At 35.2% G+C, this 19,479-nt stretch overlaps 1 protein-coding gene across 6 annotated transcripts in view; it reads left to right on the top strand.

The window, feature by feature from the left end:
• LOC143230401 (choline transporter-like protein 1) overlaps positions 1–19,479 on the top strand; it is a 92,483-nt gene that overhangs the window by 48,128 nt on the left and 24,876 nt on the right. For 5 of the 6 annotated variants that reach the window (XM_076463906.1, XM_076463905.1, XM_076463904.1 and 2 more), the window contains 4 exons: positions 12,698–12,785; positions 13,002–13,065; positions 13,926–14,034; positions 15,225–15,348. In XM_076463906.1, coding sequence (XP_076320021.1) covers positions 12,698–12,785; positions 13,002–13,065; positions 13,926–14,034; positions 15,225–15,348 — 385 coding nt within the window. Of the gene's footprint in view, positions 1–339; positions 416–1,666; positions 1,766–12,697; positions 12,786–13,001; positions 13,066–13,925; positions 14,035–15,224; positions 15,349–19,479 lie in introns of all 6 variants that reach the window. The other variant, XM_076463909.1, reaches the window with a different exon arrangement.

Below are 19,479 nucleotides of genomic sequence, written 5' to 3'. Positions count from 1 at the left end.
CCAAGGTTGTTTGAGAACGTCTCAATAGACCTGGAGTAATTAACCAACAGGCTTTACAAAATATAAATTGGGTCAAGTACAGTTTTGACTTCCTGAGGACATTTCCCACAACCCATAATGTTTACATACAATTTTTTTGTGTGTGGATGGCCTAATAGGCTCACAGGAGCTAGTGTGCAACTACATTTCTGTATATATATTATTTATTAACATTAGTATCAAGTCGTGGCCAGGCATGTGTTTATTAACTGTGTTTTGATGTGTTGAATTAATTACTAAGTGTTATTATTGTTGAATAAATTGCTTTTTTTGTTTAATCATAATTCTTCTTCATTTTAGACTGTTATAATCGAGATCATCACAATTATACCCACTCCTCCATCAGTATAGGATTTTATGTACTGTGTGCAGAGAAGTAAGTATATCATTTTGGAAGCTCACATTTTGCTTACCTGAAAATGTTTTTCCAATAACTTCTTACCTCTCTGCACACATTTCTACTGGTGTACGTTATTTTTGAATTATTTAAGAATGAAGGTAGTTTTGAATGAAAAGGCTTCTAGGAAACAAAAGGACAATGAGAATGTGTTGCTCTCCTGTTGGTGAAGGGCTATTGTCACATGATGATTACATCAATTACTACTGCATTTCAGATTATAACATGAATATAACAAGGAATATCTAATGTGAACAGAGAGATAATTAACAATTGTAAATATATTATCAGGTATGGAAGGTGTTAATTTTCAACAACAGACAATTCATAAAAGCTTTTGCAGGTTGTAGATAATGCAGCTTAGAACATCCTTAAATTATGTAAAATTAAACCTATTTATTTGTTTAATATAGCAATAAAAGTTGTAGTTTTATTGTTCTGCAGTTTCATACTTTATATATATTCATGTTTTCATTTGACAAATCATTCAAACATGTTGGAATTTTAAATGGTGCAGTGGCCAGCTGTGGTGTATGTGATATGGTGAAGATTTTTAACTGAATATTGTTTTAATTAATCTTAAGGAATGAAAATTCATAGAAGGTAATTCTATAAATTAAAGTGGTTAGTGGTATATCTGATAAATTATAAAGCTAAAAACTGGGTTTCGATACCCATGGTGGGCATGGCACAGATAATCCATTGTGCAACTTTGTGTTTAACAACAAATAAAAGTATGTCTTTAAAATATGAAAGAAAATTAATGAGTCATGAAACATTTAAAATTTTCTTTTTTTTTATTATTAAAAGTTTATGACACTGCAGTTCTATTTTCCTGCAGGTAGTGGCAGTAGAAATTGTACTGTAATAGATAATAGCTTCTATACAAGCATTTACTATTTCTGTTTATATTATGAAAGTGATGTGACAAAGTTATGTCAGTGCTTGTTAATACTGGAAGACATTTTTGTGGAAGAAGAGAATGCAGTCTCTTGAAATGAAATTGTTATTTGATACATAAATGAAGTATAGTTTTTCATGTTGTGATGTTCATAGTTTTACTGTAGTGTACAGTGATAAGATATATTATGTAATATTAAGACCACAACTGTTTCTATAAATATAAAATATTACACATGTTTGTTTGTTATTATATTTTAATGCTGTATTTCATTCTTTCAAATGTATGTATGAATATTTTGAATTGATAAAGTTTTTTTTAATTTTTAGGCATAGCTGGCAGTACTGAGAAGGCAGTATGAATTTCTATTTTCTTCTGATAACTGATGGCAGTGGTATGTACTTGAAAAATAATGTTATTAATCATTGGTAAGTAATTCTTGGTTTTATGTTGGTGGCTAAAAAGATTAATTAATTGTGTTGTAGCTGTAATTAGAATTAATTTGTTCTGTAAATCCCATAATTTAAGATGTTAGAAGAACCTCAACAAAAAATTCCCACTTTTTCTATTGATGTGTCATATATGCTAATAGATTAATAAAAATTGTTTTCTTTTATTTCTGTTTTAGATAATTCTAGTAATAAAATTTATAATTCAACTTATTTTTGTGAAAATTATGAGTTAATCAAAATTAGGGTTTCTGATACAATATCTTACTTCCACTCACAAAAACTTTCCGTGGTCTATGCTGCCTTCTACAAGTGCAAAATTTTGCCCGACACTAGTCTTGATACTCAGACTTACTTTCACATGTAATTGTGTGAGACACCTGCATGCTGTCATTCAAATGATCATGTACCCTATCTTCTGTACAGCCATTAATCACATCTCAATCGACAGTTTTAATATTCAGACTTGTTTTTGTTTGTGCTTTGTGGCTGAATTTTTAATTTGTTTGCTCAAAATACAGTTTAAATTTTAAGCTGCACAATGGTTTTATCTTTCATAGTTGTTTCGACTTTTACCCATTTTTGGAGATAAAATTATCTTTTTTTTTTTTTTTTTCCAATACATTTCCACTTATCATACATGCACAATTCCACATGGCATCTATCACAGTTGCTATATGCTTTATTTATTACAGCTTCTTTGCTTGCCACGCCAATGGCATCTGAGCAAGCTTTGTATACTCTGGAAATGATGGCTTTAGTTCATTAGGAAGGGAGTTGGCTACTTTTATGCAGGCTTCTGAACACTTGATGATGTACCTCTCATATTACATTAGAATTTGCCTGCACATGATGAAGTACATTTGAAAAAAACCTCTTTTCCTTCACCTTCCTATGTCTCACCATGAAATGTCATTATGAGGTGGGTGTACAAACTTCCTTTCCAGTTTGTAGACCTTATTCATCAAGTATGTTATGTTTTATCCTTTTCTCCAGTTTATTGTGATTCCACACCACCCTTTCTTAGTGAGGAATTGATGGGTTAGTATTTAGTGTTCCCTAAATCTCTCAAGATACTGGGGGTTCACAAGAGTTATTTTGGAGACCAATTCAATTGTGTGTCAATATGTCTTTTTCTTATTATACTCATGGCATTTGGAGTTACTTGTCTCTTTTTGGGATTTGATCCTAATATTTCTGTCTCCTTTTCCCTGCCTACAGTGGACAACTTAGCTTATTAGATTCATAGTCAGATGGGCATGAGTTCATGGCTGCACTGTTGTATTGTTGTGTCCTTGAGTTAGACACTTTATTCCACTTAGTTGAGTTTACACAGCTATATGCTGGATACCAGATTCTAGTTCAGGGTTGAGCTGTGATGTACTGGCATTCTTATCCAAATAAAATGGGTCATCATCTAGAGTTCTACAGCCTCAGCTTTATTTCTTTTTTAAAGTCATCCTGAGGGACGGTGCTGAAATTCAGGGTTCGGTTCCACATGGTGGGTACTGTGGGTGGTTTGATATGACTTTTCTCTGAAACAAATAAAAGAAGGCATTTTGAAACGGTATTAGACTGAGATTAAGAGGAAACCAACCAACCTGACTTCAAAAATGGGAATTGGTTCTGTGTCATTGATCTGTAGGCTCTGAATAGATTATTGGTTCTCCTATTTTTCACCATGGAGTTGTACTTAGCCCTTCATTAGGTGTTTCATTTTGGTTTGTGGACAGTGATGGTCAGTGTGCCAGATGTATTCCTACACATTCACATCTCTCCTCTATTTTGACATTATCTTCATTTTGTTCATTGGGGTGTGTGTTTCATTTTGGTCTCCTATATTTGAATTCACATTTGCTACCTGCATTTTTTATTGAATGGTTCAGACATTTGCTCATCTTTTTTACCATTGAGGTCTCCCCTTCCCCCCATGCCTTACATAGACTGTTGGCTTTCTTATGAGCTGACTCTGCCTTTCATACTAAGTCTCATCTAAGAGTAGTGGCTCAGGCTAGTTGGATGGTACAGATGTAAACGTTTTTCCTTATGTCCACCATTTCCTAGTTGATTTTAGATATTATTTAATTCCCGTCCCAATCTGGTCCAAGTTTCTCCTCTTCGGTTAATGGTTATGGAACTACTAGTTTGCAACTCTCCTACTTTCCTCTCTCCCACTGTGCAAGAGGTTTTTCTCTCTCTTGAAGGTGTTGGCTTTTATGGAAACCCTCATCCATCTTGGTCATGTTCATGTGTGTGAACGTCTGTTGGTTTTGTGGGTCCAGAGGAGTTTTGTTTAAAATCCCTGGATGCCCCTTTCCTCCTTCCTTACAAACAACTTTTCATAGTGGTTGCATCAGGAAAACATCTCTATAGGTGTTCCTCTTCCTCCTTTTTCACCAGAACATTATTGTTTACACATTCTTCCCTTTCTGACATTTGTGCTTATTTGGTTACTTGGGAGGTTTTTGGGGAAGATGGCTCAGAAATTCTGAGTTCTCTCTCCTTTGCAATCCCTGGGAGCTCTTTGCAGTTTGTTGGACTTTGGTACACTTTCTTCAAGCGTATTGGTGATGGTGCTTTCTAACAACAGAACTCTCATCTCGTACATTTTCAGGCAAGAGGAAACTCTATCAAGAGACCTCTGTTTTTGTTCACTGATACTCCTGTATTGTGCCATAGCCATTAAGTTCTTGTGCTGGCTTGTTATATTCTAAGTGCTTTGAGTCTCATTGTTGAACTTTTATCATGGTCATTGTACCAACATGGGGTGTTCTGGAAATGGTTGCTTTTACCTCTCACCTTTGTACTTCACTATACTGGTTGTTATCTCTTGTTACACATCCTTTAGCTATAGCTTTGGTTGTTCTCAGTCAATATTGGATGGGCTTATGTCTATATATCTACCTTTCCATTTGTCTGTTACCCTGAGTCCTTCAAATTATTCATAACACATTAGCTAGCCCTGCCATGGTTTACACTTCTGCACCAACTACTGGAATCACTTTCTCTTTTTTTTCTTCATTTTCCTTACCTTCTTATGTCAATCAGGTGTGACTTTTGTCCACTTCCTGGGTCAGCAGTCTGGCTTTCTGCAGTACCCATCATCCTTATTTTCCTATTCCATTCCCCTCAGTGTGGATTCCTGTATGTGGTGAGGGGACCTTTCAGTGAAGGTTCTGTCCTTTCAGTTTACCTCTTCTGGAATCTAAACATTCACCCATGTGTTTGCCATGCATGGTGACTTGTGAAAGGGGAAAGAGGATCCTGATGGTTGAAGGGTCCAACTGTAACACACTTCTTTGGCCTTGAATTCCTGTAGACTGGTGGCTTTGGGGTGCCCCCCCTTGGATCTGTTGGCTGGTCCACTTGGGCTAGGGACAACAAAGTACCAGTGTTGGATGTTCTCAGCAGGTAATGTGGACATTGTATCTGACACTGGTGTTTAGGTATAGTGCTCACGATATCCTGGTGTTGCTGCAGTGTCCTTGTTTGGCATTGTAGTGTCCTCTCATAGGGCTCCATGGTGGGTGGGGTCAGTGGACACCAAAACATTCTTTTGTTATTGTGGATCCTCCAAATAAAAACTGAAATAAAATAGTGAAAAAAATAGTCCATAGGTAAACGACCATGTCTTGAAGTTTCTGAACAGCAATCTTCAACATCTGTAACAACTGTACCTCATTTTCTTATATTACATTCTCTTCAGGGCATATGTCTCCCTTTTTTATTCAGAAGGGACTAGAAGGACTTGCTAGCTCTCCAAAGTCAGTCAAAAAGCTTAGCTCTGATGACATATTGGTGGTAACATCCACATCTAAACACAGTGAACTTCTCTTACATTCAAAGGCAATTGGGGATATACCAGTTGAGGTTATGCCCCTGCTACTTTGAATTAATCATGAGGAATTATTGTTGAGAGGGATCTGAAGAATATCCCAAAGGCAGAGATTCTCACTGGTTTCTCCACCCAAGGAGTTCCTGCAGTGAGGCATATCTCCACTCACAAAGATGAAATTATGATGCCAACCAATGTCCTAATTTTAACATTTACATTACTGTATCCACCTGCCACCATCAAGGCAGGTTATCTTAATTGCAAGGTACTGCCATACATTCCAAGCCCTCTCAGATGTTTCCAGTGTCAGCAGTTTGATAACTCAAAGACATCATGTTGTGGTTCCTTGTGATGACAAGGACCACCATGTCTATGAGTGTGAAATGGACCATCATTGTGTCAATTACAGTGGCTCTCACCTATCCTACTTTCGTTCTTGCCCTAAGTGGTTGGAAGAAAAAGAGGTGCAGCATTTGAAAATGATTCAAAGCATTACTTACCCTGATGCTCAAAAGTTGCTGTCCACCACTTCATTTCAGATGTATGCTGCTGCACTTCATTCCACTATTACAGTGGGAGTGCAGACAGATTTCTCTGTTCCTCCAAAAGAATCGTTCTTAAACCAAATGGAAAGTCTTTTGACCTCCATGATTAAAAAGTTGGTGAATTAACTTCAACACCCATCTCTGTCCCTAACATACATTCCAGCAAACCCCAAGATCCACTTTCATTGGTTTTGGGCATGGGCATTTCCCTGGGTACATCTTCTTCTCCCACCCCAAGATGCAAAATGATCATTTGTTCATGTCCTAAGTCACTGCATTCCTCTTCTAATGACAAAGACCTGCCCAACAGATCCAGGGCAGGATTCATGGAAATTGACAGACCTCCCTTGAATAAAGACAATAAAGAAAAAAGACGTGATCAAAAACAGAAGGGCTCTCCAGCCAATTCGTCTACACATAAATATAAATGGCCACCTTGATACAATGGAACTGTGGAGACTTACATTCTAATCTGGATGACATCAAAGCACTGATTGCTTCCTACCATCCTGTATGTCTTTCTTTACATGAAATATTTCTGAAACCTGCCAATACAGTTACCATTCAGCAGTTTTTTTTTGTACAGAAATGACAGGTTGTATAAGGTATGAGTGTTGGTTGATCAATATTTGCTCACTCTATCTTTGCAACTCAACACCCTTGGAGACTATAGCCATCTGTGTTTCCTTTAGTCGTACCATCTCTGTTTGTTCTCACTACCTGTCTCCTGAAGAGACATATGATCAGTCAGACCTTGATGCTCTTGTTGAACAGTTGCCATCTCCCTTTATAATCCTTGGAGACTTTCATGGACATAATGCCCTTTGGGAAGGTACTGATTTTGATGGGAGGGGTCGCTCAGTAGAGTGTATGCTCTTACACCATAACTTTTCTCTTTTCAGTACTGGTTGTTATAGTTATTTTCATGCACATAGTCTGTCCTTTACTGATCTCTCAACTTGCTCCCCTTCACTATTCTCCCACTTAGAGGGTCAACAATAACCCACGAGGCAGTGGTCATTTTCCTACAATTTTGAGAGAGGCTGGCTGTGGTTGATCACCACCCAACACATATGCCCTGGTGGAAGCTGGATCAACTCAACTTGCCCTTTTTCACTGCTCTTACAGAACATGATCCTGCCATTGTCTGTAAGCCATCAATAAATGACTGTGTGGTAGCAGTGACTGACTATATTCATAAAACATTGACATGTTTTCCATGCTATCCTCATTTGTGGTGGAATCCCACCCACCACCTGTCATGGAAGGCTAAAAAATGGGCCTGGGATACGTTTCGTAGGCATCCCACACTCTCGAACAGCATCAGTTTCCAACAGGCCAGTACACATGCTCGGTGGGTAAGACGTCAAAGCCAGAAGGAATGTTGGATTGAGTTCACAACTGGCATATCTTCTACTGCCAGTTCCAAAGTCATATGGGACAAGGTTCAAAAGGCCAGTGAGCAATATAATTTTGCACTCTGATGGCCAGGAAGTAGCTGATGCCCAGAACATCATCGATACTCTAGGTGAAAACTTTTGCCAGGTATCTAGCACACCTGCTTCATCCTCCATCTTGTTAGCCATTAAGACTCGTGCAGAGCGATCACCTCTTTCCTTTTGAGCTGATTGTCTCTATGGCTATAAGTGCCCCTTTACACTGGTGGAACTCAAACTAGCAGTTCATTGGTCTGGCAGTACATTAGTCAGACCTGATGATGTTCCCTACGAGATGCTGTGCCATTTATCTTTTGCTTCTCTTGCTATTCTTCAATTTGTTTTAACCAGGTCTGGCAGGAGAATGTTTTTCCTGATGCTTGGTACCAGGCTGTTGTCCTATCTTTCTCTAAGCCTCGGAAGGATTGCAAGATTCCTTCAAACTACTGTCCAATTGTTTTGACAAGCTGTCTGTAAGACCTTAGAGAAGATGGTTAATGCTTGTCTTGTTTGGTTCCTCAAATCAAACAACCTTTTCTTGCCCACCTAGTGTGGGTTCTCACAACAATGCTCCACCTCAATCAGAAAAGCATTTCTCAAATGACAACATCTTGTATCAATATTATTTGACCTTTAGAAGGCTTATAATACTACATGGAGGTATGGAAATTTGTGAGACCTCCATTTATATGGGTTGCATGGTCATTTGTCTATTTTTATTAAATATTTTTTAATGGACAGGAGATTCCAAGTTCGTGTTGGTTCAACACTTTTTCCCTTCTTTTCTACAGGAGCTTGGAGTCTCTCAGGGTTGTGTTTTGAGTGTCACTCTTGTGAGTATAAGGCTTAATGCCATCACTGAACAACTACTTACTGTTTCAAATGGGCTGGATGTTGAGAACTTTCACATCTCATGGCAGTTGTTGAGCATGAGGTATATTTAGGGGCAACTACAAACTGCCCTCAGTTGCTTACTGAAGTGGACCACAGTAAACAGTTTTAGCTTCTCTCTCTCTCAAACTGTTTGCATTCACTTTTGCTGCTAATGGGGTATTCACCCTGATCATGAACTCTGTATTGGTGAAGTTGTGCAACCTGTGGTCCCTGAGACAAAGTTCTTGGGGCTTATCTTTGACCATAAGCTGACCTTTATACCACAAATCAAGCAGTTATGAGTGAAATGTACAAGAGCACTGAACATCCTCCATGCTCTCTCTTCCACCACTTTGGGAGCAGATCAATGTTCTATGCTAAAGACATATCATACTTTTATTCAATTAGAACTAGACGATGGGTCACTGGCCTATGGCTCTGCCAGAATCTCAGTCTTGAAGATGCTGTAATCCATTCATCATCAGGGACTTTTGCTCTTCACCAGGGCTTTCTGCACTTCCACAGTTGAGAGCTTATACACAGAGCCTCATGAACTTTCTCTACACAGTTTTCAACTGTTTTTACTGTATGCTTCGAAACTTCAATCCTTACCAAAGCATCCCACCTGGGGTTGTGCTTTCCTTCCTTGGTGGGCCATGCTTTTTCAGAACAGATGATCTGCCATTGTCTTCATATCTAGGAGCAGTTGGACTAATTGGATCTGTCATTGGATAACATTGCTGTATCCATTGGTCAGCCCATCCCACCATGGCTTATTACAATCCTCAAATGTGGCCTTTCTTTAAGTCATCTGAGAAAAGCAGATACTTCCAATTGGAAGTACCATCTGTTATTTGCTGAACATCTTTTGAACAATCTTTCCATTCCTATTTATACGGATGGTTTGAAATCAGGTGACTTTTTGAACTTTGCCATGGTTTGTTGTAGTTTAGTGGTTGCACTCAAAATCCCATTTGCAGTTTCTGTGTTTACTGCTGAACTGTATAAATTTCTCTTGCCCTGGATCACGTAGAAGTTAAGCAATACTCAAATTGCAGTATTTATACTGACTCGCTTAGTTCTCTACTGGCCTTGGAATTGCTCCATGTTAGTTCTCACCCTGTTCTTACTGATATTCAAAACTGACTGGCCCATTTCTCTGTAACATCAGCTTCTATCCATATATTTAAAAATGGCTGGTATGGGTAGAGAAAGCACTAATAGAGAAGTGAACGTTTCATGACGATGACTGAAGAAGGTTGAAACATTGTTTGCTCCTCTATTAGTGCTTTATATACTCATACCAGCCATTTTTAAATATATAATTTTCTCTACAAGTGGGTTTTCTCGTCATCATGGATTACTGCTTTTTTCCAGTTCTTCTGGATACCAGGCCACATTGGTATGTGTGGGAACTGGCTCGCCAACACTGCAGCTAAATCTATCTGCTCTGGCACTATCACTACTGTGCCTGTTCCATACGGCGACTATGGTCCTGTATTTGAGACTTGGCTTCACGCCAGTTGGTAATTGACTTGGAACAAGCAATGTGAAAACAGACTTTTCTAAATAAAACCCTCTATTGGACTTTGGCTGTCTTGCTTCCATAAGGATTGAAAAGAGGAAGTTGTCCAACCTAGACTATGCATTGGTCACAGTTTTTTAACTCATCATTTTCTTTATTTGGGTTTGATGCACCAATGTATTCTGTGTGTGGCACTCAGGACACAATAAGCCACATTTTGCTGTCTTGCAGTCGTTACGACTCTCAACGCCAGCACCATTTTAAATGTGTTTTGTCCCAAGGTTTATTCATAATGTTAGACAATGTTATTGGCAATGGTGACTTTGTCCATCTTAGAAATGTTTTTAGTTTTTTAAAAGTCATTAATCTAGGAATGTTCACTATATAATTTTCCATTGTGTAGGCTAACCTACATTAAAGCCAGTGTGTATCACATCACATTCTTCATGATTTCTTAAAATAGTAGTCTTGAAAGTGAAAATGCATTTATCCAGATAGATTAGGTTGATTACCCTATATCTGTTATGATTTTAGTGGCAAGGAGAGAGGGGAGCCATGAAACCTGATAAGTGTAGTGAATGTTGGTATAATAAGCCTAAAATAAAGACATTGTGTGGGATTACCTAGCCTAGAGTGAAATGCATAACATTTATCACAAAGGTAAAAATATCTGTTTAGTTTTAAACTTGCATCATTTCTGAATTAAGCCATATGTAAGGCTTTTAAATAAAAACAAACCTCTTTAATCAGTGGAGACTCTAAGTTAAGAAACCTACAAATATTTTTCCAGTTTTGTTTTCTATACATTTTGTTTTATACTTTCAGTGCACAGACTAACAACAAAGTTAGGTTATACTTTTGTTGCTAAGCAACATGACATAAAACCACTGTTGGAAGAACATAGTGTTATCAAAATACAATTACTCTTCTTTTTTTTTAGTAGTTGTAAATGTAACAGATTTTTACTAGTAATTATTCTGTGGAAATGCCACAAATTCATTTGATGATTCACCTTAATTATGATTGGCTCACTAAGGAGTTTCTGATAATTGACTGTCTCCACTTCACTTTTCCACCTCTTTGTTGGTAAAGCTTGATTTATTAATTTCAGTTAGCTATGAAATATGAGGTTAGGGTATACTATGGGGTGGGAGTAGTAGTACTTGCTCTGCCATTTTTGAAGGGCTATATGCTAGCTATACAGTAAATTGTTACCTTTAAGAATCTTTGCTGTTTATTATTCCAGTGTGCTATGAGGTAATAAATTGTGATTTTTAGAAATCTTTGCTATATAAAATACTCATACACATTGGACCAACTGTATAATGATTATATTGTAATGGTTTAAAAGCAAATACCACTATAACTGGGATCAAACAGGAACAACTTATTAAAATATAACAGAAATTCAAATTAAAAACTTTCAAACAACCAAACATTTTATCACTTAAATAAAACTGCTAGTAAAGTTCTATCATGCTACAACTAGGTACAAATGTTAATATACAATGCAAGATAAATTTCAATTCTATTAATTTCAATAAATAAAGAAATTAGGAAAAAAAACAAAGAGAAAAACGTATTCCAAAAAAACAATAGCAATGTTACAAAATTAAACTACTTTTTAATATTAGTAATTAACAATAATTTGAACTATATCTCATGATCTAACTGATTTTCAAGATCAATGAATGGTTCTTATTTAAGGTTACATCTCGTGACTAGCTATAACCATAAACCTACATAATCTTTTACAACATCAATATTTGTAGGTTACTGCAAAAGGAAGCTTGTGTCAGTTTCATAACATATGCAAAATTAGTGTGATTTATTTAGAATATTATTAAATATTCTTATTTAAATTAAGCATTAGAAGGAATAATAAATGAAAGGTAAACAAAAACACAAAAAATAAAAATAAAATTTGCTATTTCAAAATTTTTTTATCAGATTTCTTTCACCAAGGGTACAGTTGAAAATGCAATGTGTGATGTGATGCTATAATATTATCACATTCCTATATCAACTTAGGTTACTGCATGGTGAGTTAAAAACGACTTAAAAATCACATATATGTTTGTGTATTATTTGATTTTCTGTATCCTCTGCTATGAACTGTAGTTTCACCTACTTGAGGGTTATCAACAGAGAATACAGAAAATCAAATGATACATTAGGCTTCTGTAACACAGATTGTGTTTTAAATTTTACCTTTGGTGAAAAGAAATCGATAAGGTAAGCATTAAGGAGTTTTTCTGCTATGTGATATTGAATAATAAATTTGATGCAATGCCATAATATTATTCACATACCTATATTAATTTAGATTACTATATAGTGAGTTAAAAATGACTAAAACCCCATAAGCTAATCACCGTTTTTAGAATTTTTCTTTAATTATTCTCTTAGAGTATCATGAGACAACAGTTTAGTGTCTTTAAGAAGCTCACTGTATATTCTTTCAGTGTGTCATGAGAGAATAAAGTACCATTTTTAAAAAACTTCCCTACTTACTTTCCAGTGTATCATGAAACACTGAAAAACTTCCTTAAGAAGCTTCTTTTGATACCTCATTAAGAATGATATTTTTAGTGTAAGCTCTATCTTTTTGTGATATCACAAGGTCATTATTTTACTGTAGGTGATATTGTTTCATGATTTTCAAAAAATAAGATTTATCTGATTCTGTATTTTCAGGTTAACTTTTCTGCGGAGATGTTTTCCTAGTTTTCACACAGCTTCAGTCATTTCTGAAAAAGCCAACATCTCAAACAGTTTCCTGGAGGTAAAAAAAGCTAATTTGTGTTTCTAAATGGTGTTAAATAATTTCTAATCTATTTATCAAAATATCTTGTTTTGATCTTACTTAAACTGCATTATAAAGAGTAATGTTTAGTGTGCACATTATTAGATTAAATTATTTTTAATGAAATACCATAAGCAATATTTTCTAAAAGATTTTGTTTACTGCCTAAAGTCAACTTTTTATATTTGTGAACAGGAAGCAGGGTCAGATATTGCCCTCTGCTGGAGAGAGATTATATACATGTGTCTGATTGCTTTTGGTAAGTATTAACAAACTTTTCAAAACCTTCTGTCTCCTGTCCATATTTCTTTCAAATAACTGGGGTTGTTTCAATTTATGAATTTATGAAATTGAGATAATAGTACATTAAATTTTATACAAATTACCAATTTGAGAAACATTTTGTTGTATTTTATTTTTATATGAAATTATCTTTTATTAATATAATAGTTAAAAGCTAGAAGTGTTAAAACTTGAAAAATGGATTGATCACTACCAGGTTCTATGCCAGCCTTTTTCAGATGGGGAGGTTGAGGTAAGCCAGACAGAATATTGGAGGAGGGACGTATTGGACACACTGGCTGGAGCAGTTGTAGTCCTCCTTTAGCACTACCTCTAAGTTATATGTTTTCATTTGGTTACGCACTATATAAGTTGCATCCTGTTATGTTAAAAGCATATACAGTTTTCTTTAAAAAAATGTTTGTACCTAAAAATAAATTCATAGGTAATGTAAAAGATTTTCATTGCTATGATGTTAACTTCTCTTGACACTTTCCATCTAATAGTTTTAATATGAGCATCAGTGTATAAGTATTTATACAGTCTCTTGAACAAAAAGATAAAAGCCAACTCGTTACTTGGGATAACACAATGGAAAGACTTTGTATTGGAATTTTCTTTCTGCATTGTTGTGATAAGAATGTTTAATGATTGTTTTGATCCATATCATGTTTTATTACCATATCATAGAGCCATAATTTTTACTATCTAATATTTGTTGAAATATTGCATAGTAATTGTTTTACTTTATGTTATTTCTTGTAATTATGTATAATAACTGTCTTGAATGTACATTAAACCTTCTCTTGGAATCTAAGGTGATTGTTTTGACTGTAGGTCTGGCATGCATTGTGCTGGTTTTGCTTCGATTCCTGGCTGGGTTTATCATTTGGTTTGTCATAATTTCATTCAGTTTGGCCAGCATTTGTGTCACTATATATGCATGGTAAGTTTGACAGAATTATACACTGCTAAAATAAAAGAAGTACTTTGTTTGGTGCCAAACATGGGTGTTACTCCTTCATTTCAAGGAACTGTTAATATTTGACTCTTACATGGGGTAGCTACCATAACATAGAATCTCATTTTTAGCCACAGCATATCAACTTATAGGATGAGTTTTTTCAAGTACAAACTTTTAAGTCATAGCTCTGTCATATCTTGCTCAGTCTGAGATCTAATTACAGTTTTTGATTAATGAATTCTTAACTATTTTGATTGATGTATTCGACTGCATCCAAGGTTTCATAGATTAATTTACTCTAATCTTGCTTAAAACAATTTCAGTTTGAGGGTGGGCTGTCAGAGATTCTAACGAGTAATAAAATCAAATTAGGTATATATATGTCCCATGCTTGGTATTGCCATTGCACAAAATTTTAGCTAATAAAAAGGGAAAAATGTCTCACATATTAATTTATTCTAATCCTGCCTAAAAAAATGCTGCAGCTATTGAGTATTCCCTCTTGTTAGATATTTCTCAGATTCATCTTTGTCTATGTTGAGAGACTGTTCATGTTTACAAGTTACTGTTTTTGAACAATAGTAAGAGAAAATCAAGTGTAATGTAGTCTTGTAACTTAAAAGTAAAATTTTTAACATGTAACTTATAGGTATAGTCAATAAAGAAAGTTCCAATGACAGTGTTAATGGCAAAAAAAAAAATTCAATTACTCACTCACTCTATTTAAAAAGATAAAATAGAAGAGAGAGAGAGTGAGATTTCATTACATGCATAGACTATAGAATTTGGCTTTTGTTAAATTTTGTTTGTAACTATAAATGCCTATTATAGATATTTCAAAATTGAAATTTAAAGCAGTGAAAGTAAGTAAAAATTAGAATATTGGTGTAAAACAGCACTGATAGATTTCTCTTGGAATCTTGGAAAACAGCAAATTATCTTTCTTTCTAAATTAAGATTGAAAATTGCAATATTCTAGTGATTATGACAATAAAGCAACTAAACTGAATCATTTTCTGTTTAGATACTTTGTACGATGATAAAAAACTAACTCATCTACAAATCAAGGAATAATGGGTAATCTTTTCTAGGTCATTTTCATTCTTGTGTTTTTGAATAGTGGTTTTGCTTATCATGCATTCTACTTTAATATATCTTTGATTTTTTGTCAGGTGTATGTGGAAAGAGTATAAAAATGAAGTTGAAAAACTAGCAAGTGATGATTCTTCACGGTCAGTCAAAGAGACTAAAGTAAAACATTGGTTGGCAGGAGCTATTGTGATGACAATTTTTACAGTAAGCCACTACTGAAAAATCAATGAAAGCTACTTTATGTAGTTAGAAGAAATTACTGTACTGTTATTTTTTATCACACTATCCACTGTTTTGTTATGAAATAACATTTGGTAGAAATTATTCACTTATTTTGACGATTTTATACATAACTATAAAGCAAAAGTAAAGTTATAGTATAAATATTATACTGTCTGATGATTGTAACAAGGTAAAACTTTGGAACAATTATTTATACTGTTTGTAATTTACTTGTACTGATAACTTAATATTTTGTTTAATACAGATGAAAAGTAGCAGTGATTTGTCATACAAATCTAACAAAAATTGGCCAATCCTGTTCTGCAGCTGATGGTTTAAATTGGAAAATGCCCTGCCTCAGACTCACATAATATCTTGTCTATTTTGATATAGATATCAATTAAGTAATACCTTCTCCTTTATGACTTACAGTCATGTGAAAAAGTTAGGACACCCTATGAAAGCCTGTGTATTTTTGTAACATTTTTGGATATATAGCTATTTAGTCTCAATTACAACAATACTGAGAGATTATAGGAATATAACTAAACAATTAAAACTGAAGAAAAGACTTTTCAAGATCTTCTGTACATGTAATTCTACAAAAATGCATATTCTAACTGAGGAAAAGTTTGGACACCCTACCCCCTAACAGCTAGTGTTACCCCCTTTGGCTGAAATAACTGCAGTGAGACGCTTCTTGGAATCAATTTTTAGTTTCCAGCCAGTCCTTGGTGGATTTACTGGTATGTTTTGGGTCATTGTCATGTTGCAAGGTCCAGTTCCGCTTCAGCTTTAATTTTCGTACAGATGGTCTCACATGATCCTCAAGCATCCTCTGATACACGGTAGAATTCATGGTGGATTCTATGATTGTGAGCTGTCCAGGTCCTGCTGCAGCAAAGTAGCCCCAAACCGTGACACTTCCACCTCCACATTTCACAGTTGGTATGAGGTTCTTTTTCTGGAATGCTGTATTTGGTTTATGCCAAACATGTCCTCTGTTCTGGTGTACAAATAATTCAATTTTGGACTCATCTGTCCAAAGAACATTATTCCAGAAGTCCTGGTCTTTGTCTACATTCTCTCTGGCAAACTTCAGTCTGGCCTTGATATTTCTCTTAGAGAGCAAAGGTTTCCTCCTTGCACACCTCCCATGCAAGTTAAACTTGTGCAGTCTCTTTCTGATTGAAGAGGCATGCACTTTCACATCAATGGTAGCCAGAGCGTGCTGTAGGTCCTGTGATGACATGTTAGGGTGTTTGGAGACCTCTTTTAGCATCTTGCAGTCTGCTCTCTGGGTGAACTTGCTTGGATGACCAGACCTGGGCATGTTGGCAGTTGTTTTGAAAGCCCTTTACTTGTTGACTATTTTCCGGACAGTGGAATGGCTGATTTCAAAATCTTTTGGGATCTTTTTTAAATCCCTTACCAGACTCATAAGCTGCTACAATTTTCTTTCTGAAGCCCTCAGACAGCTCTTTTGCTCTCATCATTGTGCTCACTCTCACCTTAACAGTCAGGAGCACACCAAACTAAATGTCTGAGGTTTAAATAGGGCAAGTCTCATTCAAAATGCTGAGTAACAATCTTCTAACCATGTGCACCTGGTGTGATACACCTGTGTGTGAGTTAAACCATTTTAAGTGGGAATAAATGTGGGGGTGTCCAAACATTTTCCTCAGTTAGAATATGCATTTTTGTAGAATTACATTTATAGAAGATCTTGAAAAGTCTTTTCTTCAGTTTTAATTGTTTAGTTATATTCCTATAATCTCTCAGTATTTTAAATATTGAGATTAAATATCTATATATCAAAAATGTTACAAAAATACACAGGCTTTCATAGGGTGTCCTAACTTTTTCACATGACTGTAGTTCAAAAGAACCTTTGGTTCATCATGCCCTCTTGGCTCCATCACTTACTGCTCATGTGGTTTTTATTATTTTCAGGGATGTTTTTCCCATGATATCAATTATCCCTGTTTAGTATGCCCAAATGAGATATTTTCAATGGGTGCTTCACAAACAATAACTTTGATTGGGATCCTCTTTACACCCAAATTTTCTTCCTTCTGTGTGATACAATCTGCATTGGTAGTGGACTGAGCCCATACATCGGTTGCTGTGCAACTTTCTTCCTCTGGGTCTACGTATTTCCATGAACACATACTGGGGAAATTTGTGGATGATAGCAATTTGCATATCACTGTTCTCAAACTTCTGTCTGTATATCATGCCTGATATCTTTTTCTTCTTCTCAATTGCCACTATTTGGGGATAATTCCTTCAGATTAAGAAAGAGAGAGTTTAAATGTGACCATTGACGGACATATGTCTTAGTGATGAGAGTATAAATGGGTACGGGATTGTAGGGGGCATTGCAGGTGGATGTTAGGTTATTAATTAGTTTAGGTATAAAGGTGTTCCTCTATATTAGTCTAATTTTGGTTTTAGTTGCTGTATAACTGGAGCTTCTATGATTTTGTATTTGTTTATATTTGTTTCTCTACTTAATATCCGGGTGTTTTCTATGATTATGTTGTGTTTATTTGATTTGCAGTGTTCAAAAACATGTGAAGGCGTTTTTTGTGTTCTTTTATTCTAATTTCCATTTTCTTCTTGTTTCTTCAATATAAAACTTGGGGTAGTTCTTGCATTGTATTTTATAAATTATGTTGGTGTTATGTTTGTCAGTGTAGTTTTTACACGGTATAGACTTTAGTTTTGTACCTGGTTTTTGAATAAATTTAGTGTTTACTGGAATGTTGTGCTTTGTTATAAGTTTTTTCCAAATGTTAGTTATTTTTTCGCTGATGTCAGGAACATATGGCATGCAGCAGTATAAGGTTTTGTAGTTTATTGTATCTTGGGATTTATTGTTGTTTGTTTGTTGTTGGTCTAGGTGTGTGCATATAATTTTTTCTATGTTTTATTCAGGAATTTGTTGATGTTGATGAAGTGTTGTTTTATTTTGTTGATTTCATCATTAGTTATATCGGGTGAGCATAGTTTTGTGGCTGTGTTTATTTGGTTTCTTAATATGTTAAGTTTTTGTTTTGTTTCATGTGCTGAGTCCCAGGTAATGTATAATCTGATATGGGTGATTTTTCTGTGAATTTCTGTTTTGAATTGTGTATCAGTTCTGGTGACTTTGAGGTTAAGAAATACTATTTGGTCAGTTTTTTCCTGTTCACAGGTGAACTTATTGTTGGGGTGTATTGAGTTGACGTGATTTAAAAAACTAAGTGTGTGTGTTCTGTAGTTGTGAATCCAGCAGTTGTATCATCAAAATACCTGTACCAGTATAGTGGTGGGTGTAAGGCTGAATTAATTACTTGTGATTCAGTTTATGTCATAAAAATGGTGGCTAGAACTGGTGACACAAGATTCCCCATACTTAGGCCATTAATTTGTAGGTAGTTTTGGTTGTTGAACATAAAGTTAGTTTTGGTGGTAGTAAATTCTATAATAGTTGCTTATTGGTTTCTGGGGATGTGTCAATGGTTTGGGATCTTGGATATAAAGTTCTAAAGCTATCTTGCAGGCTTCAGTTGTTGGAACTTCTGTGAAGAAGGTGATTACATCAAAACTGGCCATCAAGGCTTTATGATTTAGTTGATTAAGAATATATTCAAAGTTGAAAGAGTCTTTGAAAAAGGAACTAGCTGATGTTACATATTTAGAAAATGCCTGTGCTATATATTTACCAAGGTTGTAGTTAAATGATTCATATATCGACATTATGGGTCAGAGGGGACACTCAGGTTTGTGAGGTTTTGGGGTGCCGTATAGTTGTGTGCATGAGTCGGTCTTTCATAGGTAAGAATAAAGGTTTTCTGAGATTGTGTTGGTTTTTTTCATTTGTAGTAGTATTTTGTTTAACTGGTTTACATGTGTTTTTATTGGATTTGTGTTTAGTAGTTTAAATTTGTTTGTATCTGACAAAATTATGTTCACGTTTTGAATGTATTCATAAGTGTTCTTTATAACTATAGCATTGCCTTTAACTGCTTTTAGAATTTTGATGTTGTTGTCTTGTCTTAAGTTGTTTATAGAATTAATACCTTTTTGTGTGAGTTTCTTTTCTGTGAAATTATTTTGATTGTTTTT

Source organism: Tachypleus tridentatus, chromosome 10 (assembly GCF_004210375.1).
Source record: "Tachypleus tridentatus isolate NWPU-2018 chromosome 10, ASM421037v1, whole genome shotgun sequence".
NCBI classification, from domain to species: Eukaryota; Metazoa; Arthropoda; class Merostomata; order Xiphosura; family Limulidae; genus Tachypleus; species Tachypleus tridentatus.
This window is presented reverse-complemented; position numbering and strand designations above follow the sequence as displayed.